We start from the raw sequence: 23,980 nt of genomic DNA, 5'->3' as shown, positions 1-23,980 counted from the left end.
GACAAACAACATTGGACCCAGTACAGATCCCTGAGGCACACCGCAACACACCATCCTCCAATCTGACACACAGTTATCCAGCACTACTCTCTGGCGTCTCCCATCCAGCCACTGCTGAATCCATTTTACTACTTCGATATTAATGCCTAACGATTGAACCTTCCTAATTAATCTTCCGTGTGGAACCTTGTCAGTGGCCTTACTGAAGTACATATAGACAACATCCACCTCTTTACCCTCGTCAACTTTCTTAGTAACCTCATCAAAAAATTCAATAAGATTTGTCAAACATGACCTTCCACGCACAAATCCATGTTGACTGTTCCTAATCAAACCCTGTCTATCCAGATAATTATATATACCATCTCTAAGAATACTTTCCATCAATTTACCCACCACTGACGTCAAACTCACGGCCGATAATTGCCAGGTTTACTCTTGGAACCCTTTTTAAACAGTGGAACCACATGAGCAATACGTCAATCCTCCGGCACCATCCCCGTTTCTAATGACATTTGAAATATTTCTGTCAGAACCCCTGCTATTTCCACACTAACTTCCCTCAAGGTCCTAGGGAATATCTTGTCCGGACCGGAGACTTAACCACTTTTATATTCCTTAAAAGCACCAGTACTTCCTCTTCTTTAATTGTCATACTTTCCATAACTACCCTTCTTGTTTCCTTTGCCTTACACAATTCAAAGAAGGAAGTCTGAGAGTCGGAGCGGGAGTGCGGAGAAAGACATTTTTGAAATTTTCGTTTTTTTTTTCTCCAACGGCGTTCAAAGAGGCGGGACTGCGCAGGCGTGTGACGTCGGGCAGTGCAGCGCGGCAGATTTAAAAGGGCAGAAATTCTGCTTCGGGTTTGATTCGAAGAAGGAAGTCTGAGAGTCGGAGCGGGAGTGCGGAGAAAGACATTTTTGAAATTTTCGTTTTTTTTTCTCCAATGGCGTTCAGAGAGGCGGGACTGCGCAGGCGTGTGACGTCGGGCAGTGCAGCGCGGCAGATTTAAAAGGAACAGAGCCTCATACAGCGGGCAGCGGAGTTTGCGGGCTGCGGAGTGAGCCGGGAGCAGAGTGAAGGCTTAAGGGCTTCGGCTCAACAGGCTTAGGCGGAAACGGGCGAGGCGAGGAAGGTCTGGTATTCATTTTCTGTTGTTATTTGAGGAGAGGGGCAGTATGTTGTTCTCGGTGTCGGATGTGGGAGGCCCTGGAGTCTCTAAGCCTCCCGGACGTCTACATCTGCGCCAAGTGCATCGAGATGCAGCTCCTAAGGGACCGTGTTACGGAACTGGAGCTGCAGCTCGATGACCTTCGTCTGGTCAGGGAGAGTGAGGAGTTGATAGAGAGGAGTTATAGGCAGGTAGTCACACCGGGGCCACGGGAGGCAGACAAGTGGGTCACGGTTAGGAGGGGGAAGGGGAAGAGTCAGGTAATAGAGAGTACCCCCAGTGGCTGTGCTCCTTAACAATAGGTACTCCTGTTTGAGTACTGTTGGGGGGGACAGCTTACCCGGGGGAAGCGACAGTGGCTGTGCCTCCGGCACAGAGTCCGGCCCTGTAGCTCAGAAGGGTAGGGAAAGGAAGAGGAGGGCAGTTGTGATAGGGGACTCGATAGTAAGGGGGTCAGATAGGCGATTCTGTGGACGCAGTCCAGAGACCCAGATGGTAGTTTGCCTCCCTGGTGCCAGGGTCCGGCATATTTATGATCGTCTTCAAGATATCCTGAAGTGGGAGGGTGAGGAGCCAGAGGTCGTGGTACATATAGGTACCAATGACATAGGTAGGAAAAGGGAAGAAGTCCTGAAAGGAGAATATAGGGAGCTAGGAAGGGAGTTGAGAAAAAGGACCGCAAAGGTAGTAATCTCGGGATTACTGCCTGTGCCACGCGACAGTGAGAGTAGGAATGCGATAAGGTGGAGGATAAATGCGTGGCTGAGGGATTGGAGCAGGGGGCAGGGATTCAAGTTTTTGGATCATTGGGACCTCTTTTGGCGCAGGCGTGACCTGTACAAAAAGGACGGGTTACACTTGAATCCTAGGGGGACCAATATCCTGGCAGGGAGATTAGCGAGGGCTACTGAGGTGATTTTAAACTAGAATGGTTGGGGGGTGGGAATCAAATTAAGGAGGCTAGGTGAGAGGAGGTTAGTTCACAACAGGGGGATGGGAACCAGTGCAGAGAGACAGAGGGGTGTAAAGTGAGGGTAGAAGCAAAAAGTAGTACGGAGAAAAGTAAAAGTGGCAGGCCGACAAATCCAGGGCAAGCATCAAAAAGGGCCACTTTTCAACATAATTGTATAAGGGCTAAGAGAGTTGTAAAAGAGCGTCTGAAGGCTTTGTGTGTCAATGCAAGGAGCATTTGTAACAAGGTGGATGAATTGAAAGTGCAGATTTTTATTAATGATTATGATATAGTTGGGATCACAGAGACATGGCTCCAGGGTGACCAAGGATTGGGAGCTCAACGTTCAGGGATATTCAATATTCAGGAGGGATAGACATGAAAGAAAAGGAGGTAGGGTGGTGTTGCTGGTTAGAGAGGAGATTAACGCAATAGAAAGGAAGGACATAAGCCGGGAAGATGTGGAATCGATATGGGTAGAGCTGCGTAACACTAAGGGGCAGAAAACGCTGGTGGGAGTTGTGTACAGGCCACCTAACAGTAGTAGTGAGGTCGGAGATGGTATTAAACAGGAAATTAGAAATGTGTGCAATAAAGGAACAGCAGTTATAATGGGTGACTTCAATCTACATGTAGATTGGGTGAACCAAATTGGTAAAGGTGCTGAGGAAGAGGATTTCTTGGAATATATGCGGGATGGTTTTTTGAACCAACATGTCGAGGAACCAACAGGCTATTCTAGACTGGGTTTTGAGCAATGAGGAAGGGTTAATTAGCAATCTTGTCGTGAGAGGCCCCTTGGGTAAGAGTGACCATAATATGGTGGAATCCTTCATTAAGATGGAGAGTGACATAGTTAATTCAGAAACAAAGGTTGTGAACTTAAAGAGGGGTAACTTTGAAGGTATGAGACGTGAATTAGCTAAGATAGACTGGCAAATGACACAAAGGATTGATGGTGGATATGCAATGGCAAGCATTTAAAGGTTGCATGGATGAACTACAACAATTGTTCATCCCAGTTTGGCAAAAGAATAAATCAAGGAAGGTAGTGCACCCGTGGCTGACAAGAGAAATTAGGGATAGTATCAATTCCAAAGAAGGAGCATACAAATTAGCCAGAAAAAGTGGCTCACCTGAGGACTGGGAGATATTCAGAGTTCAGCAGAGGAGGGCAAAGGGCTTAATTAGGAAGGGGAAAAAAGATTATGAGAGACAACTGGCAGGGAACATAAAAACTGACTGTAAAAGCTTTTATAGATATGTAAAAAGGAAAAGACTGGTAAAGACAAATGTAGGTCCACTACAGACAGAAACAGGTGAATTGATTATGGGGAGCAAGGACATGGCAGACCAATTGAATAATTACTTTGGTTCTGTCTTCACTAAGGAGGACATAAATAACCTTCCAGAAATAGTAGGGGACAGAGGGTCCAGTGAGATGGAGGAACTGAGCGAAATACATGTTAGTAGGGAAGTGGTGTTGGGTAAACTGAAGGGATTAAAGGCAGATAAATCCCCAGGGCCAGATGGTCTGCATCCCAGAGTGCTTAAGGAAGTAGCCCAAGAAATAGTGGATGCATTAGTGATAATTTTTCAAAACTCGTTAGATTCTGGACTAGTTCCTGAGGATTGGAGGGTGGCTAATGTAACCCCACTTTTTAAAAAAGGAGGGAGAGAGAAACCGGGGAATTATAGACCGGTTAGCCTAACGTCGGTGGTGGGGAAACTGCTGGAGTCAGTTATCAAAGGTGTGATAACAGCACATTTGGAAAGCGGTGAAATCATCGGACAAAGTCAGCATGGATTTGTGAAAGGAAAATCATGTCTGACGAATCTCATAGAATTTTTTGAGGATGTGACTAGTAGAGTGGATAGGGGAGAACCAGTGGATGTGGTATATTTGGATTTCCAAAAGGCTTTTGACAAGGTCCCACACAGGAGATTAGTGTGCAAACTTAAAGCACACGGTATTGGGGGTAAGGTATTGGTGTGGGTGGAGAGTTGGTTAGCAGACAGGAAGCAAAGAGTGGGAATAAACAGGACCTTTTCAGAATGGCAGGCGGTGACTAGTGGGGTACCGCAAGGCTCAGTGCTGGGACCCCAGTTGTTTACAATATATATTAATGACTTGGATGAGGGAATTAAATGCAGCATCTCCAAGTTTGCGGATGACACGAAGCTGGGCGGCAGTGTTTGCTGTGAGGAGGATGCTAAGAGGATGCAGGGTGACTTGGATAGGTTGGGTGAGTGGGCAAATTCATGGCAGATGCAATTTAATGTGGATAAATGTGAAGTTATCCACTTTGGTGGCAAAAATAGGATTATTATCTGAATGGTGGCCGATTAGGAAAAGGGGAGGTGCAACGAGACCTGGGTGTCATTATACACCAGTCATTGAAAGTGGGCATGCAGGTACAGCAGGTGGTGAAAAAGGTGAATGGTATGCTGGCATTTATAACGAGAGGATTCGAGTACAGGAGCAGGGAGGTACTACTGCAGTTGTACAAGGCCTTGGTGAGACCACACCTGGAGTATTGTGTGCAGTTTTGGTCCCCTAATCTGAGGAAAGACATCCTTGCCATAGAGGGAGTACAAAGAAGGTTCACCAGATTGATTCCTGGGATGGCAGGACTTTCATATGAAGAAAGACCGGATGAACTGCGCTTGTACTTGTTGGAATTTAGAAGATTGAAGGGGGATCTGATTGAAACATATAAAATCCTAAAGGGATTGGACAGGCTAGATGCAGGAAGATTGTTCCCGATGTTGGGGAAGTCCAGAACGAGGGGTCACAGTTTGAGGATAAGGGGGAAGCCTTTTAGGACCGAGATTAGGAAAAACTTCTTCACACAGAGAGTGGTGAATCTGTGGAATTCTCTGCCACAGGAAACAGTTGAGGTCAGTTCATTGGCTATATTTAAGAGGGAGTTAGATATGGCCCTTGTGGCTACGGGGATCAGGGGGTATGGAGGGAAGGCTGGTGCAGGGTTCTGAGTTGGATGATCAGCCATGATCATAATAAATGGTGGTGCAGGCTCAAAGGGCCGAATGGCCTACTCCTGCACCTATTTTCTATGTTTCTATGTAATATCCTTCTCCTTAGTGAATACCGAAGAAAAGAAATTGTTCAAAATCTCCCCCATCTCTTTCGGCTCCGCACATAGCCGTCCACTCTGATTCTCCAAGGGACCAATTTTATCCCTCACTATCCTTTTGCCACTAACATAACTGTAGAAACCCTTTGGAACCTCGAATGAAAATGTTCTTCAGATTTGTTTGAGGTTTATGTTGGAAGTGAAAATTTTAGTAATGTGTTTTGAGTTCTGCTTTCAACTTTGAAAGCCTTTTTGATCTTATTTTAAACAGTTTGGTTTTATTTATTTACTGAGATACAGCGCAGAATAGGCCTTTCCATCCCTTCAAGCTGCATTGCCCAGCAACTCCTGATTTAATCTTAGCCTAATCATTGATAAATTTACAATGACCCATTAACCTACTAACCAGTATGTCTTTGGTCTGGGAGGAAACCCATGCAGTCAGAGAGAACGTGCAGACTCCTTTCAGGCAGCAGACTGCTGGTACTGTTAAGTGTTGTACTAACACTATGCTGGCATGCTACAATTTGATAAATATGAACAAGAAAATATTTTACAAATACGAACAAGGAAATATTTTGTTGCCATTCTGCTGACCTACTTGTGAGAAGGTTGTGCTAAGGACATTTCTGAGCTGTACCTTGTATATTGCCACATTAAAGCATGTTCAAACTGGCATAAGATTGGCAAAGTAGTTTGAAAGTTGTCAACACGTGCTTTTCTTTTTCTGACTGGCTGAATGGAAATACCAATGCCCTTGAATGGGTAAAGTCCCCTTCACCATTGAGCACATTAACATTAAGTGTTGTCGCAGGAGAGCAGCATCCACCTTCAGGGACCCCCACCACTCAGAGCATGCTCTCTTCTCCCTGCTGCCATCAGGAAGGTGGTACCAGAGTCTCAGGACTCGCACCACCAGGTTCAGGAACAGTTATTACCCCTCAAACTATCAGGCTCTTGAACCAAAGGGGATAATTTCACTCAAGTTCACTTGCCCCATTATTGAAATGTTCCCACAGCCTATGGATTCACTTTCAAGGACTCTTCACCTCATGTTCTCATACTTAATGCCAATTTATTTATTATCATTATTATTATTAGTTATTTTTGTACTTGCATAATTTGTTGGCTTTTGCACACTGGTTGAACACCCAGATTTGTGTGGTCTTTCATTGATTTTATTATGGCTATTATTCTATTATGGATTTATTGAGTATGCCCACAAGAAAATTAATCTCAGGGTTGTATATGGTGACATGTATGTACTTCGATAATAAATTTACTTTGACCTCTAATATAAACTGGTTACTATTGTGGAAAGTTTAAAAATTGTTATTTTGTGAAAAGAACAGGCAAAGAAATGTTACTAATAGTAACCATATTAATTCAGTGCTTCTTGTGTGTTTACGATGCTCATTAGCCTTTTATCCTAGCTGGAAAGCTGCAATTAAGATACTCATAACAGTTTTCAAAATATTTTGTGTGGGTTGATTTGCTTTTCTTCTCTGAAGAAGGTAGCAATGTTTGTTTTGGTGAGACTGGTTAAAAGACTGATAATGGTTTAAAACACTTGAAATTTCTTAAATTAAATATTCATTAATTGCTGGGGTCTTGATCTTCGGTGTGGCTCTGTAAACATTTTTTTCCTAAGGATAACACTTTTTAGTTCAGTTGGAAAAATCTAATTTTGCTTTTTTTTTGCCACTTGAGTTGCAAATGGGTTTTGTTTTCTTTTGATCCTAGTTGTTTTCTACCTGACCAGAAAAAATATCATCATATAAACTAATATACAATTCAAATTATTGCAGAGGATTGCTCCCTTGTACACTATTTCAGAAGCATGAAAGATAAACTAGGAAACTTGAGACCAGTCACCTAAATTCGGTAGCTTTAATTTGGAAATGACTAATCAAGGATAACCAGTGTGGATTTATTAAATTGTATCTGACTAAGCTGAGTACTTGTAGGTAGGAAATGATTGATCAAAGTAGCATGATGGATTAGTGTCGGAAGTATACGTGGAGTATACTAGCAGTATGCTTGATGTGTGTGAAGGAAGAGAGGTGGGTGCAGTTACTGTTAGAAGAGAGAAGGTGCTCAAAAAGCTGAAAGACCTAAAGGTACATAAGTCATCCAGACCAGAGGATCTGCACCTTAGGGCTCTAAAAGAGGTAGCATTAGAAATTATGGTGGCATTAGAAATGATCTTTCAAAATTCATTGGACTCTGGTATGGTGCCAGAGGACTGGAAAATTGCAAATGTTACTCCACTCTTTGAGAAAGGAAGACAGCAGGAAGGAAATGATAGACTAGTTAGCCTGACCTCAGTAGTTGGGTTGATGTTCGAGTCAATTGTTAAGGATGAGGTGATGGACTAGTTGGTGACACTGGACAAGATAGTACAAAGTCAGCATGGTTTCCTTCAGGGAAACCCTGCCTGACAAATCTGTTGGAATTCTTTGAGATGACCAGTAGGATAGATAAAGGGGATGCAGTGGACGTTGTATATTTAGACTTTCAGAAGGCCTTTGACAAGGTGCACACGAGACTGCTTACCAAGTTAAGAGTCCATGGTGTTACAGGAAAGTCACATGGTTAGAGCACTGGCTGATTTGTAGGAGGCAGCGAATGGGAATAAAAGGATCCTTTTCTGGTTGGCTACCAGTGACTAGGGGGTGTTCCGCATGGGTCAGTGTTGGGATCACCTCTTTTTATGCTGTATATAAATGATTTAGATGATGGAATTATATGGCTTTGTTGCCAAGTTTGTACATGATATGAAGGTTGGTGGAGGGGCAGGTAATGTTGAGGAAATGGGTAGGATGCAGAAGGTCTTAGATTAGGAGAATGGGCAAGAAAATGGCAAATGAAATACAATGTTGGAAAATGCAGGGTCATGCACTTTGGTAGTAGAAATAAACTATTTTCTAAACGGGGAGAAAATCCAGAAATGTGAGATGCAGAGGGACTTGGGAGTCCTTGTGCAGAACACGCTGAAGGTTAACTTGCAGGTTGAGCCGGTGGTGAGGAAGGCAAAGGCCATGTTGCCATTCATTTCAAGATGTTTAGAATACAAGAGCAAGGATGTATTGCTGAGACTTTTTAAGGCACTGGTGAGGCCTCACCTTGAGTATTTGTGAACAGTTTTTGGGCTCCTCAGCTTAGAAAAGATGTGCTGGCATTGGAGAGAGTCCAGAGGAGGTTCACAAGGATGATTCCAGGAATGAAAGGGTTATATAAGGAACATTTGATGGCTCTGAGTCTGTACTTGCAGGAATTCAGAAGGATGGGGGGGATCTCATAGAAACCTTTGAATGTTGAAAGGCCTAGACAGAGTAGATGTGGCAAGGATGTTTCCCATGGTGGGAGGGTCTAGGATAAGAGGGCACAGCCTCAGGATAGAGGAGCACCCTTTCAAAACAGATGTGAGGAAAAATTTCTTTAGCCAAAGGGTGGTGAGTTTGTTGCCACATGCAGCAGGAGAGGCCAGGTCATTGGGTGTATTTAAGGCAGAGCTTGACATGTTCTTGATTGGACATGGCATCAAAGGTTACAAGGAGAAGGCCGGGAACTGGGGTTGAGGAGGAGATGGAGGGGGAAAAAAAGGATCAGCCATGATTGAATGGCGGAGCAGACTCGATGGGCCAGATGGCCTAATTCTGCTCCTATGTCTTATCATCTTAAGTATTTGGGAAAAGTGAAATTCAGGATGCCTGAGGAGAATGGAGGCACAAGACTACAAATTCTGGAGCCTGAAGCAACAAACAAAACTCTAGAGGAACTCAACTGGTCGGGCAGCTTCTTGGAGGGAAATGGATTGGAGTCCAGATAATGGGTCTTGACCCAAGATGTCTGAACATTCCCCTCCACAGTTGCTGCCTGACCTGCTTAGTTCCTCCATCTTTTTGTTTGTTACCTAAAGTCGATGCTCATCAAACTGAAAGGAGAGTTTGCAAGAGCAACAAGCAATTTGCTGGAGGCACTGCAACATCTGTGCAAGGATGCATACTTTCTAACGAAGCAGGGGCGGCAGTGGTTGATGGTATCTCAATGTGATGTGCAAAATGAGGGCAATGTTGTAGGAACTTGTGGTTGCCTCAGGAAGGATCTGAGGCTATCAAAAGGGAAGTGATCGATGACAGCGGTCCCCAACCACCGGGCCGTGGACCAGTACCGGGCCGCAAGGCATGTGCTACCGGGCCACGAGGAAACAAAATGATTTGGTGATATGAGTCAGCTGCACCTTTCCTCATTCCCTGTCACGGGCAGCATCTTTTCCAGTCAGCGGCACTTTTCCTCATTCCCTGCCAGGCCGCGAGGAAACAATATGATTTGGCGATATGAGTCAGCTGCTCCTTTCCTCATTCCCTGTCACACCCACTGTTGAGCCATTACGCATGCGAGGTCATTACCTGCACGTCATCCATGTCAGCGCAGGAAGGAGATCAACTCCTCGAGCTTGCAAATGACGGTGGGCTGAAAATTATGCTTGACATAACATCTCTGCTGGCATTCTGGATCAAAGTCAAGGCTAAATATCCTGAGATAACCATGAAAGCACTGAAAGTGTTGCTCCCATTTCCAACATTTTTCTGCGAAGCGGAGTTTTCTGCAGTGAATGCAATGAAAACTAAATTGCGGAATAGACTGGACATAAGGAACCTCCTTCAAGGATCGCTGTCTCCCATCACCCCTCGATGGGACCGTCTTGTTGCGGGGAAACAAGCCCAGGGCTCCCACTGATTCAGCGATATTGGTGTGTTACAATGATTTTATATGTTCATACGGGGAAAATATGTGCTGTGTGTTTAATATCCAAACGTTACTTAAAATGGTATGATGCTATTGACTTACTCATATAACCATATAACAATTACAGCACAGAAACAGGCCATCTCGGCCCTTCTAGTCCATGCCAAATGCTACTCTCACCTAGTCCCACTGACCTGCACTCAGTCCATAACCCTCTATTCCTTTCCTGTCCATACACCTATCCAATTTTTCTTTAAATGATAATATCAAACCTGCTTCTGCCACTTCTACTGGAAGTTCGTTCAACACTTACTCCAAGCTCCCCTGTCCTCCCCTAATAATTTGACTTACCACTATATTCATGCGAGGAAAATATGTGCTGTGTATTTAAAAACCCTTTGAGAAACGAAATTGAGTGTATTAGCCACTGATCACCTATATTCTGGTCGTAATTAACACCCCCCCCCCCCCCCAAACAGAATCGCCAAAAACGATTTGCAGGGGGAAAAAATCGACAGGTACACGCTTGGGCAAGTCACACATGCGCACTGGTACCCGCGCAAGGCTTCATGGTCATTGTAGTCTTTCTCTGTGTAAACGCAGCGTATTTGACTGCTACTCTTGTCCGTTGGCAACCCTACACCACCACCCCCAGGATCGGCTGGTCCGCAAGAATATTGCCAATATTAAACCGGTCAGCAGTGCAAAACGGGTTGGGGACCCCTGATCTATGATAGTGGGTAGTTGTAGCTACTTGAGCAGAGATGTGGAAAAAGGCCTGGCTGCATAGTAATATTCAATTTGCAATGATCAAAATCTTTTCAAACTATGAGCACCATGCTTGTAAATCGTTGTTTTACTTTTTTTACAAACCTCTGACCAGCTAAATTCTTCAGTCATTGGAATGGAGACTTAATATTGCATGTTTAGATCTTTCGTCCAAAGCATAATCATACAGAATTTGTTTGAATGTCCAGAATTGTACTAAACAAGAACTTACTTTATTTTAGTGTCCCTGGAGGGATGGCTAATAATGCTGAAATTGGAGATATTGGCTTCTTGCCTTCAACTGTTAAAGGTAAGTCATCTTTGTGCTGAGTTAATCATAGACAATAAAATGTAAGAGATTATTTTAAATATTTCCAGTAGAATGTTAATTATGTTCAGACTCAGGAAAATATTGTAGTCAGGAATGAAAATACTGGAAGTGCTCAGCTGGTCAGACAGCATCTGTAGAAAGGAATAGAGTGAATGATTCAGGTCGAAAGTTCTTGATGTAAGTAACTTACCTTTTCATTGCATTTAGAAATGGTTTGGAGTACAGTGTTGCTGTGTGTTTTTTGAATTATCATTTTTCCACGTCTTTATATGGCATCTACAGAAACTCGTGGATTAATTGTTGCTGTGAAGAATATATACAGTATTCAAATTTTCTTCATACAATTTGAATAAACAATCATGTATTTTTAATCTATTGGTAAACTGCTCTGTAACAAGGTAACTTATTACTTTTGTATTTACAAGATCAAATCTTATAGGGTTTTCAGCTCTAATTGATATTGCAAATATGAACAACTTGATTTTGGCTGAGTTTGAACATTAGTATTTATAAAATCATATCGACAATGTAGGTGTGAACCAGTTTAAGCAGCTGGCATAAATCCTGTTACCCAGTATCTTTAATTATTGACTCATGCATCAGGAGGGATAGTGCTTCTCTATCTGCTTCACCTTGGAAATCTCTACCAGCAGCTACGAACAGTATATCTTGGGGAAGCTCCTGTAACAAAAACATTATTGTGAAGCAATATCATCAGTCTTTTCACTGCTTGCTCAGCAAATTATTCCAAAAATCAATGATATTATTGACAGTGTTATTGCATTTTCTCTTTCTGTGTATTCACGGAACATGCAGATGGCCCAAGAGATATAAATGATAATAGGTGAATACTTTTTTCAGATTTGTGTTAGTAGTTAATTCCCTTCCTGTGTTTGTCCTCTTCCTGTATCTGAAATTAGAGATGATTTAAGCGGAAATTACCTCTTCTGACTTTACCTATGGATTTTTTAAGCATTCAGTAGTCCAGTGGGATTACATAATTGTGTGCATTAATCATCTCCTCTATTCTATTTGTCATCATTCAGGTAGTTTGCAGTAAATTTGAGCATTGTCCAGAAATCGTTATAATTTTCCCTGCTGTATATGATTCCAATAAACACCACTTTAATATTAGTAATTATGCCATTTTGAAACAAGTACCCATTTTTAACTATGGGGAAAGCAGGAAACTGCTCTGTTTGGAAAGATGAACATCAATAATCCTCCAATTATCTGAAATATTGATAGGAAACCATCAGGGTAGCTAGTCTTGCAGATTAAAATCCTTTTAAAAAGTGAGCTGACTGCTCAAACTTAATCTACTTTTTTAAAGAAAAGATCCTTGTCAGTTATTTTTGTGGTGCCGTAATCAAATATATTGATCTTAATGCTTTCTACCAGTGTAAAACTGATGCTATCAACTGTACTATAATCCATTTTCCTTAATATAGAAAAATGACTGTCTTATATGATAGTATTTTTCTTTTTCATGGGGGGGGGTTAGAAAATTTTACAAATTATTGACCAGCACTCATCATTCAACAAAAAAAATTCATCCCTCTGAATGCCACAGCCCTTAATGACAAATGAACATTTTTTAGTCATTCTTTAAATTTAGCTTCGACATTGTCAGCATAATATTATGCAGTTAATCTTTCAGCAAATGTTAAAAATTCTTAAATTTACAGAATGAAAATGGTCCATCACATCCACACCGGCTAGTGGGCAGGCATCCAGATCAATCCTATCTTCTGTAGCATCTAATGCCTAGATGATTCAAATGTTTGTCTAGACCCTCTTAAACGGGGTCAGGGATTCTGCCACTCTGACATTGCATTCCAGGTACTCAGCATTCTCTGGGTGAAGAAGTTTTCTCTCTGATCACCTCTGAATCTGTTGTTATTCTCCCTAAATCCGTCCTCTAGTTCCATTCATCTCTGATAAGGGGAAAAGATTCCTGCAGTCTACCCTGTCTATACCTCTCATAATTTTATACATCTCAGTCACATCCCCTCTTTCATTCCAGGGAAGTCAAACCTGGCCCCTCCAACTCTCCTTGCATCCAAAGTGCATCACCTTAAAAGAAGAATCACTAGTTAAATTCTTCGATTTTTAATGATCTGTTGCTCTCATGTTCTGCTCTTGTTTATTTACTGCATAAACCTGCCATTTTATGAGGTTCTTCATAGAAACATAGAAAATAGGTGCAGGAGTAGGCCATTCGGCCCTTCGAGCCTGCACCGCCATTCAGTACGATCATGGCTGATCATCCAACTCAGAACCCTGTACCTGCCTTCTCTCCATACCCCCCGATCCCTTTAGCCACAAGGGCCATATCTAACTTCCACTTAAATATAGCCAATGAACTGGCCTCAACTGTTTCCTGTGGCAGAGAATTCCATAGATTCACCACTCTCTGTGTGAAGAAGTTTTTCCTCATCTCGGTCCTAAAAGGCTTCCCCTTTATCCTCAAACTGTGACCCCTCGTTCTGGACTTCACCAACATCGGGAACAATCTTCCTACATCTAGCCTGTCCAATCCCTTTAGAATTTTAAACGTTTAAATAAGATCCCCCCCTCAATCTTCTAAATTCCAGAGAGTATAAGCCTAGCCGATCCAGTATTTCATCATATGAAATTCCTGCCATCCCAGGAATCAACCTGGTGAACCTTCTTTGTACTCCCTCTATGGCAAGAATGTCTTTCCTCAGATTAGGGGACCAAAACTGCACACAGTACTCTAGGTGTGGTCTCACCAAGGCCTTGTACAACTGCAGTAGTACCTCCCTGCTCCTGTACTCAAATCCTCTTGCCATGAATGCCAGCATACCATTTGCCTTCTTCACCGCCTGCTGTAGCTGCATGCCCATTTTCAATGACTGGTATGCAATGACACCCAGGTCTCGTTGCACCTCCCCTTTTCCTAATTGGCCACCATTCAGATAATAATCTGTTTTCCTGTTCTTGCCACCAAAGTGGATAACCTCACATTTATCCACATGAAATTGCATCTACCATGAATTTGCCCACTCACCTAACCTATCCAAGTCACCCTGCACCCTCTTAGCATCCTCCTCACAGCTAACACTGCCGCCCAGCTTCGTGTCATCCGCAAACTTGGAGATGCTGCATTTAATTCCCTCGTCTAAGTCATTAATATATATTGTAAACAACTGGGGTCCCAGCACTGAGCCTTGCAGTACCCCACTCGTCACTGCCTGCCATGCTGAAAAGGTCCCGTTTATTCCCACTCTTTGCTTCCTGTCTGCCAACCAATTCTCTATCCACATCAATACCATACCCCCAATACCGTGTGCATTAAGTTTGCACACTGATCTCCTGTGTGGGACCTTGTCAAAAGCCTTTTGAAAATCTATATATACCACATCTACTGGTTCTCCCCTATCCACACTACTAGCTACATCCTCAAAAAATTCTATGAGATTCGTCAGACATGATTTTCCTTTCACAAATCCATGCTGACTTCATCTGATGATTTCACCGCTTTCCAAATGTGCTGTTATCACATCTTTGATAATTGACTCTTAGCAATTTCCCCACCACCGATGTCAGGCTTACCGGTCTATAATTCCCCAGTTTCTCTCTCCCTCCTTTTTTAAAAGGTGGGGTTACATTAGCCACCCTCCAATCCTCAGGAACTAATCCAGAATCTAAAGAGTTTTGAAAACTTATCACTAATGCATCCACTATTTCTTGTGCTACTTCCTTAAGCACTCTGGGATGCAGACCATCTGGCCTGGCGGATTTATCTGCCTTCAATCTACCTAACACCACTTCCCTGCTAACATGTATTTCCCTCAGTACCTCCATCTCACTAGACCCTTGGTCCCCTACTATTCCTGGAAGATTATGTCCTCCTTAGTGAAGACGGAACCAAAGTAGTTATTCAGTTGGTCTGCCATGTCTTTGTTCCCCATGATCAATTCACCCGTTTCTGACTGTAAGGAACCTACATTTGTCTTAACCAATCTTTTTCTTTTCACATATCTATGAAAGCTTTTACAGTCAGTTTTTATGTTCCCTGCCAGCTTTCTCTCATAATCTTTTTTCCCCTTCCTAATTAAGCCCTTTGTCCTCCTCTGCTGGACTCTGAATTTCTCCCAGTCCTCAGGTGTGCAGCTTCTTCTGGCAAATTTGTATCTTTCTTCTTTGGAATTGATACTATCCCTAATTTCCCTTGTCAGCCATGGGTGCACTACCTTCCCTGGTTTATTCTTTTGCCAAACTGGGATGAACAATTGTTGCAGTTCATCCATGCGATCTTTAAATGCTTGCCATTGCATATCCACCGTCAACCCTTTAAGTATCATTTGCCAGTCTATCTTAGCTAATTCACGTCTCATACCTTCAAAGTTACCCTTCTGTAAGTTCAGAACCTTTGTTACTGAATTAACTATGTCACTCTCCATCTTAATGAAGAATTCCACTATATTATGGTCACTCTTAGCCAAAGCGCCTCACACAACAAGATTGCTAACTAACCCTTCCTCATTGCTCAATACCCAGTCCGGAATGGCCTGCTCTCTAGTTGGTTCCTCGACATGTTGGTTCAGAAAACTATCCTGCATAAATTCCAAGAAATCCTCTTCCTCAGCACCCTTACCAATTTGGTTCACCCAATCTATATGTAGATTGAAGTTGTCCATTATAACTACTGTTCCTTTATTGCACGCATTTCTAATTTCCTGTTTAATACCATCCCCAACCTCACTACTACTGTTAGGTGGCCTGTACACAACTCCCACCAGCGTTTTCTGCCCCTTGGTGTTATGCAACTCTACCCATATCGATTCCACATCCTCCCAGCTAATGTCCTTCCTTTCTTTCTTTATTTTTAAATCTTTTTATTAATTTTTCAAAATTATAAACTCAATAACAAAGTTAGTACAAAGAGATTGGAATAATGTTCATCAGCATATATAAAATGAATTTTGAGTAACATAGATATAAAAAAAAACTTCCAAACTCATAATGAAATTAATCATAATGAAAAGAAAAAAATATATAAACAAAAAAACCCCAAAAGAAAAAAGGAAAAAAAAACCCAAAAAAAAGCAAAACAGGCCTAGACCAACAGCTTGTATCAGACACGTTCAATAATGTCATTAACTCCGCTCTCCTCATCATATAATTTAAGTTTAGAAAAAAAGATTTGGAAAGGTCAGATTACATCATATGAAAATGTTGCATAAAAGGTTTCCAAGTTCCTTCAAATTTAATTGAAGGGTCAAAACTATCACTTCTAATTTTTTCTAAATTTAAACTTAATATGGTTTGAGAAAACCATTGGAATGTAGTTGGAGGATTAGTTTCCTTCCAGTTCAACAAAATAGATCTTCTCGCCATTAAAGTAACAAAAGCTATCATTCGACAGGCTCCGTCCTTTCTATTGCATTAATCTCCTCTCTAACCAGCAATGCCACCCCACCTCCTTTTCTTTCATATCTATCCCTCCTGAATATTGAATATCCCTGAAGGTTGAGCTCCCATCCTTGGTCACCCTGGAGCCATGTCTCTGTGATCCCAACTATATCATATTCATTAATAACTATCTGCACATTCAATTCATCCACCTTGTTACGAATGCTCCTTGCATTGACACACAAAGCTTTCAGGCTTGCTTTTATAACAGCCCTTATACAATTATGTTGAAAAGTGTCCCTTTTTGATTTTTGCCCTGGATTTGCCGGCCTGCCACTTTTACTTTTCACCTTACTACTTTTTGCTTCTACCCTCATTTTACACCCCTCTGTGTCTCTACACTTGTTCCCATCCCCCTGCCACATTAGTTTAAATCCTCCTGAACAACAGTAGCAAACGCTCCCCCTAGGACATTGGTTCCAGTCCAGCCCAGGTGTACTGCAACCCGAGTACAGGTATTTGTCTCAAGAAATGGTTTCTAATCAGCTTTTACCTGTATTGGTTAATGCTTAATTTTTGTATGCTATTTTTTGTATTTTACAGCTGCTAAAGCAACAACATAATCAAGGAGAAGCAGATGTCATCCAAAAACCTCCATCATTCCAAGGCAGTGTGAACTCTGCAACTTAGACTTTTGACAGGATTATTTTTGGAAAAATTGGAAATAAAAACTGGCCTGTACAGCTACATCCTTGCAAAATAAGAGTGCAATGTAGGCATCTTGCAAATACTACATGTGATTTAATGTGTAGCTTCATTGCACAGTACATTGTCATTCATGTCTTAAATTTAGTCTGCACTGTGCCAAGTTGAATGTACGTTGTTGCAGGAAAACTTTAGCAAAAGCATTGAAGCCTAATTTGTGTACATTTCATTGTTTTAGGACTTGTGAAACAATGTCGCCAAGTAGATTTGATAAGCTTGTTTTACAGTGGGGGAAAAAATATTTGGAGTAACCCAACTATAATTCTTGTGTAAATTAAGACAGTACTTGAAGTTTTTTCTTGAAATGGGATTTTTATTTTGGTTTAAGATGAAGAGGAGTAGTACAATTTGAATACTGAAGGTGCATTTTTGACAGTGGTTAGAGCAAGGAGCTAGGATCATACAGGGAAAAAAGCTGCTAATAAAATACTGGAAAGTTTTGAAGAGATTGTTTAACATGAACATTGCATTGTCTGACTAAGGTTTTGGAAAGAACAGATTAAACTGTGCTGAAAATGTATTGCTGACCATAAATATAAACAGAAAACGTTAAAAGGCATTAAATTTAGAAATGGAAGGAACTTGCAGCTGCATCTCCTGTCCAGATTCTTTTAATTAATGGTGAACTAACAGTCAATGTTTCACCACTGGGCTTGCTATATAATAAAACAACATTAAAAAGAGCATTTGAGTTAAGAAATTGCACTTGTTCTGGTTGCATAATTGGTTTCAGTTGAAGTACAATTTTTTAAAAATGAATGGCACTTGTTAATCTTTTTTCCAGTGTTTAAACATTTTGCTCTTACCTAATTTTTTAAAAATGCTTGGTACATGCTATTGATTACCATACATAACGGTAGCCATTAACATGCAGCATGTAGAAAGGAGTCACAAATGGGAAATGTTTTACTGTAATTAGTTCTTTGTAGGTAAGTACTAAACATTAAAACTATGATGAACTCTAATGGCATGAAATGCTTATGTCGACTCTAAACAGTCTAAGCCAATAAACAAATCATTTTTTACATAAGTAACTCAAAATTTTACCATTTTGCTTGTGCAGTTAGATGTCTGCAAAATAAAATAATCCAAATCAAAAAGGAACAAACAATTTAAATGATGCACAAAGTTGCATTGCTGTGAATCAATTGGAATAAATGAGAAAGCAGAGCTAAGCTACGCAACCTCACTGAGACGTCCCCAAATACTTTTCGACCGAGTATAAATTTTAGATGTATCTTAAAATGGTACATTTTCAAAAAGTGCTTCAATCCCACATGTAATATTTGTAATTTCACAAATATACAGGTCTCTTTGCAAATTCATTTAGGTTTGTGTTATGATATTTTATACAACTTCTTGGTAAAATTCTGTTTATCCTAAACTCAATGGATTACGCTTTGTCAGTGTTAATGGCCTTGACTATTGGATGCTTAAATTTCATTTGTATGCGAATGAAAATTCACCTTTTAAGTGGTCAATTTGGGGAAGAGTGCAGTTTAAATGACTAAACGAAGACCCATGATGCATCTTTTTAAAAACATGGTGATTATTATTTTTGGCACTACTGTATTTTTGCCTCACAATTTTCTAGCATTTGTTTTAAAGTTTACAGTTGCTGGAGGCTGACCAACAAATCAGCCAGTAAAGCAATATGAAGTGTAAACAGTGCTAATGTGTTTCAAGCACCAGTGAAGATCAGTTTAATTTGGGGGCTTTTTGTTGTAGACTTAATCCATGGGTATTCGACATTCTAAATGCTAATCAGCCCAGTCAAAAACTCTTCAGTGCTGTATTTATGATAAACATCTTTAAATTTAATTATTTTTATTCCTAAGAACAGTATCACTGTGTTCTTTTTAATTAGAAGTATTTAGACCAGAATAAGGCTACGCACATTGGCCAAGACAGAACTTAATACTGTTTTTTGTAATTTTGTCTCACCAATATTGTAAATGTTTTGATTTTGCATATTTATGTATGGCTTTTTTTTGCAGATAAGGGAATCTGTATATTAGATCTAACACTCAGAATTGGTTGGTAGGTGCAGTCACTGCCTAAGAGATAACTAGTTTTTCAATTTTTCAATATTGCATACGTTGCGAATTTCCAATTTGTGACATCTGTATCAAAGTTACCATTGCAAATCTTCTGGACAGGGCTGTTAGCTGGGTGTTGAATACAAATTTATTATTTGTTGAATAGTAAATGCCTCGCTGTCCTGATTGCATTGCAGTGTACTCTTCAAGTGCTTATTGTAAGTTTGTTCCTCACATCTTTAAAAAATAATCGAGTTTATGCTTTAAAACCATTTGAATAAAAACCTAGTATTTATTCATGGTGATCAACTAAATTATTTGCATTATTTAAACAATGCTAAAGAAATGACTGTAATAGTTCTAAATTTGACATGAGATGACACTAAGATAATCCGCCTGTGGAATATGGTGCAGAAGAAGTCGGACAGCAGAAGGCACATAAAATTCTGTTTTGGTTAAGCCATCATTTAGTTTTGACTGACTGCATGCTGTAAATGTATTTGTGTTTAAATAAATATGACTTTTGTCTGGGAATTCAATGAACCTTTGAGTGTTTTTTTAATTTCAATTTTTTTTCCCAATTTGCCCTTTCCCTACTTTAGTGATAAAAAGGTAACTGTTGACTGAGTACCACAAGAGTAATGTAAACTATACTTTATGTAACTGGTCAATCTGACTAACCAAGTGTATAGAATAACTGAAGATACTGTATATATAGGAAAGAGTTGAGCTCAGTTAATGAAGAGTCTAGTGTGAGTTAAGCTCAACTGTTCACAAATTGCTGGTGCTATTGTGATTACACTGATATCATGACATGGAATTATATTTATGGCATAAACATGTCCTCCACCTAATAAATTTAGTATAACAGGTGACTGTGGAAAAGCACGGAACTTGCTGAGCAAGTTTGTTTGATCTGGCTTTTGAATAGAATTGTATTTTGTCCTGTCCTCATTTATTTTCTGCCCTTTTTGTCCGGCACACTGCTCCCAAAAAAAACATCATCCACACCCTGTTGCTACAAACAGTCCGCCGGATGAGCTTGACTTGATGCATCAATAATTCCTCTCCTCACCCCACCCTACCGGTACTACTTGACGTGAGTTCTTCCAGCAGATTGTGCTCCAGATTCCAGCAGCTTCAGTCTGTTATGTATCCACAACCCTTCCTGTAATCAAGGACACCTACAAGAGGCAGTGAATCAAGAAGGCAGCATTCAATATCAAGGCCCCTCACCATCTAGGGCATGTCCTCTTTTCATTAATATTATTGTGTAGATAAGAGCCTGATGACAGTCTCTCAGTGATTCAGAACTGTTTCTTCCCCTCCCACAAAATATTTCTGAATGCTCCATGCACATTAATTCATTGTTCCTTTTGTGTACTTTGTTTATTTTTGTAATTAATTTTATCTTTGCACTGTAATGCTGCTGCAAAACAGCAGATTTCACAACCTACAAGTCTGATAGCAAATTTCATTTTGAAAATCTTTAGTCCACAGCCAACTTGTTGGTGAGACCGTTTTGAGATTTTTGTTTTCATTAGGTTGGTTTTACTTTCAACAGTTGCTGTGTAGATCAGGTCAATAATGGCACAACACCATGGAGGAAAGGTCATCTTTTAAAAAAAAATTAACTGGATTTGTGATACATCAAAAATTTGATAAGGATTTTCCTTTCAATTGATGGTACTAGAGCAAAGTTTGCAACAGTTCTGTAATGATCATATAAGAATCTGTACTTTACTGGAAGTCTGTTTAGAACAGATGGGATTGGGAGATTGCAGATAAACATCACTGGACTGACATCAACCTTCAATATCTAAAAGGGAAATCACAGAAAATTAGCAAAAACATGCTGTGTTGATATTTGGAAATTAATTTGTACTAAAGAGGCTGAAAATGGACTTTTTAATTTTCTTGCTTATACACTTTAAAACTGGAAGCACTAATTCAATCCTTCCCACAAGTTTTCCACAATTTCTGCTTCAAAGTTTATCATAAAAACATCGAAAACCTACAGCACAATACAGGCATTTCAGTCCACAATGCTGTGCTGAACATGTACTTCAGAAATTATCTAGGGTTAACCATAGCCCTCTATTTTTCTAAGCTCCATGTATCGTTTCCGCCTTCACCACCGTCGCCAGCAGCCCATTTCACGCACTCACCATTCTACATTTTAAAAAAAACAACTTACCCCTGACCTCTCCTCTGTAGCTACTTCCAAGCACCTTAAAACTGTGCCCTCTTGTGTTAGCCATTTCAGCCCTGGGAAAAAGCCTCTGGCTATCCACACGATCAGTTACACCAGTTCTGTCTGGGGGAATGGAGCAAACTTCCAGCAACGAGAAGCTTGTGGAACGCAAACCAAAACGTTTGACCCAAGTTAAACAATTTAAAGGCAATGCTACCAAATACTAACAAAGTGTATGTAAACTTCTGACCCACTGGGAAAGTGATGAAAGAAATAAAAGGTGAAATAAATCATTCTCTCTACTATTATTCTGACGTTTCACATTCTTAAAATAAAATAGTCATCCTTACTGACCTATGACGGGGAATGTTTTCTCCGATTGAATGTCAGGAATTGTGAAAAACTGAGTTTAAATGTATTTGGCTAAGGTGTATGTAAAATGCTGACTTCAACTCTGTGTGTATATATATATTAATTAGTGGGAAAAAATACGAATGAGTGTTTATGGATTCATTGTCCATTCAGAAATCTGACCATGGAGGGGAAAGAGGTGTTCCTGAAATGTTGAATGTGTCTCTTCGGGTCACCACCTTGATGATAGCAATGAAAAAGGCGTGTACTGCGTGAGGGGGGTTCTAAATGATGGATGCTGCCTTTTTGAGGCATCACCTTTTGAAGGTGTCCTGGATGTGGGGGAGGCTAGGGTCTATGATGGAGTTTGCTGAGTTTACAACTTTCTCCAGCTTTTTACGATCCTGTGCATTGGTTCCTTCATACCAGACAGTGATGCAACTAGTTAGAATGCATTGTACATTTGTAGAAATTTGACAGTGGACTTAGTGACATACCAATTCTCCTCAAACCCCTAATGAAATATAGTTGATGTCATGCCTTCTTTGGAATTGCATGAATATGTTGGGCCCAGGATAGATCGTTAGAGACGCTGGCACGCAGAAATCTGAAACTGCTCAACCTTTCCATTGCTGATCACTCTATGAGGACTCTGTGTTCCTTTGACTTCCTCTGCCTGAAGTCCACAATCAATTCCTTGGTCTTACTAACGTTGAATGCAAGGTGGTTTTTGCGACACCACTCAACCAACTGCTTAATCTCACTCCTGTACACCTCCTTGTCACCATCTGAAATTCTGCCAACAACTATAGATGGCATTTGAGCTGTATTGTACTGGGCTACAGTAAGGCCTTTAATAAGATTACATACAGTAGGCTGCTCAGGAAGGAATCCAGACAGAGCTGGCTAATTGGCTTGGATACGCAATTGGCTTGAAGTTAGAAAACAGAGTGTGATAGTGGAAGGTCATTTCTCAGATACTTCATTGATAGCTACTGATTTGTAATTTTCCCATATTCTCTTGTTCCAGTTGAGTTTTTTGATCTTTAGGCTGTCCTAGGTTTCTTTTTTTTCAATCATTGGAAAATTCCATCTATTTGGAGTGTTCATATCAAATCCCCCAAGTCACAGAGCATCCACCTCTCCAGATTCATCGGCAAGGTATTTGGTTCTGTTCACCATTTGTGTCAGTTACCTACAGCCTGCAGTTGGTGAACAGCATTTAGCTAATGATACGTGATTTATTTGCAATTAGTTAAAATTACAGTACAATAAATATTTAATTACTGCCATGTGACAACAGGTTGTTTGCTGCCTAGTAATCCCTAGAGTGGTAAATGATTAATTACAATGGATTAAAAATTGATTTCTCCGACAATAAAATCAGTCATTCATAACAATATAATTAAAAAGTACTAATTCAGTTGAAACCCATAAAGCTTTATAATGCTGCTGGAGTCCAGTATCCAACTCTCTGCCTTCAAAAAAAAGTTTACCTAGTAAGTGGCAGCTGAAAAGTTTTGAAGTGTTTTATACAAATATTTGGCTCCAACTTAGACTCTGAACATAGCTCCTGCCCAGACTCTTCATTTACAGCTCTTGACCTCTAACACCCCCTCATCCCTGTCCCCAAATCCTAACTCCCTGCCGTGTCCCCAAAAATAACCCTGAAAAGCTAAAAATTAAAGCAACTAAGCCTGAACCATGGTATCAACAAATATCACAGCTTGGCACCATCTTGGTCAGATAAAAATTTTATCATTGAATTTTATAGTAAAAGGCTATTTGGAGGGGTACACGAATAGGAAAAGTTTCAAGGGATACAGATGAAACATGGACAAATTGGTCTAGTTTAGACAGGTATCCTGATTGATATGGATGAGTTGTGCTGAAGGGCCTGTTTCTGTGCTGTATGATTTTACGACTTTTACAATTTTATGTACATGTATCAGGTCAACATTTCGCCTCCTTTGCTCCAGGAGAAATAAATTTAACACATCCAATCTCTCCCCATAACAATACTCCTTCAATCCTGGCACATATCAGGATTAAAATTCATCTGCCAACACCCACTCAACTTTCCAGGTGATCTATATCCTGTTGTAGCCTTAGACATTCTTCCTCCCAGCTCACAACACAAGAACAATAGAATGTCATTTAAAGGTGCATGCAGATAC

The 23,980-nt window shown here is 40.5% G+C and overlaps 1 protein-coding gene across 1 annotated transcript in view; it reads left to right on the top strand.

Moving 5' to 3' along the window:
- The window catches only part of LOC140195515 (kinesin-1 heavy chain), a 105,629-nt gene extending 85,832 nt beyond the window's left edge, over positions 1-19,797 (top strand). The window contains exons 26-27 of the mRNA XM_072253970.1: positions 10,984-11,051; positions 17,058-19,797. Coding sequence (XP_072110071.1) covers positions 10,984-11,051; positions 17,058-17,077 — 88 coding nt within the window. The 3' untranslated portion in view covers positions 17,078-19,797. The remainder of the gene's footprint in view (positions 1-10,983; positions 11,052-17,057) is intronic.
- Positions 19,798-23,980: the final 4,183 nt, after the last annotated feature.

This window comes from Mobula birostris, chromosome 3 (assembly GCF_030028105.1).
Source record: "Mobula birostris isolate sMobBir1 chromosome 3, sMobBir1.hap1, whole genome shotgun sequence".
Lineage (NCBI taxonomy): Eukaryota > Metazoa > Chordata > Chondrichthyes > Myliobatiformes > Myliobatidae > Mobula > Mobula birostris.
Note: the sequence above shows the minus strand (reverse complement) of the source record. Positions and strands in the feature narration are given on the sequence as shown.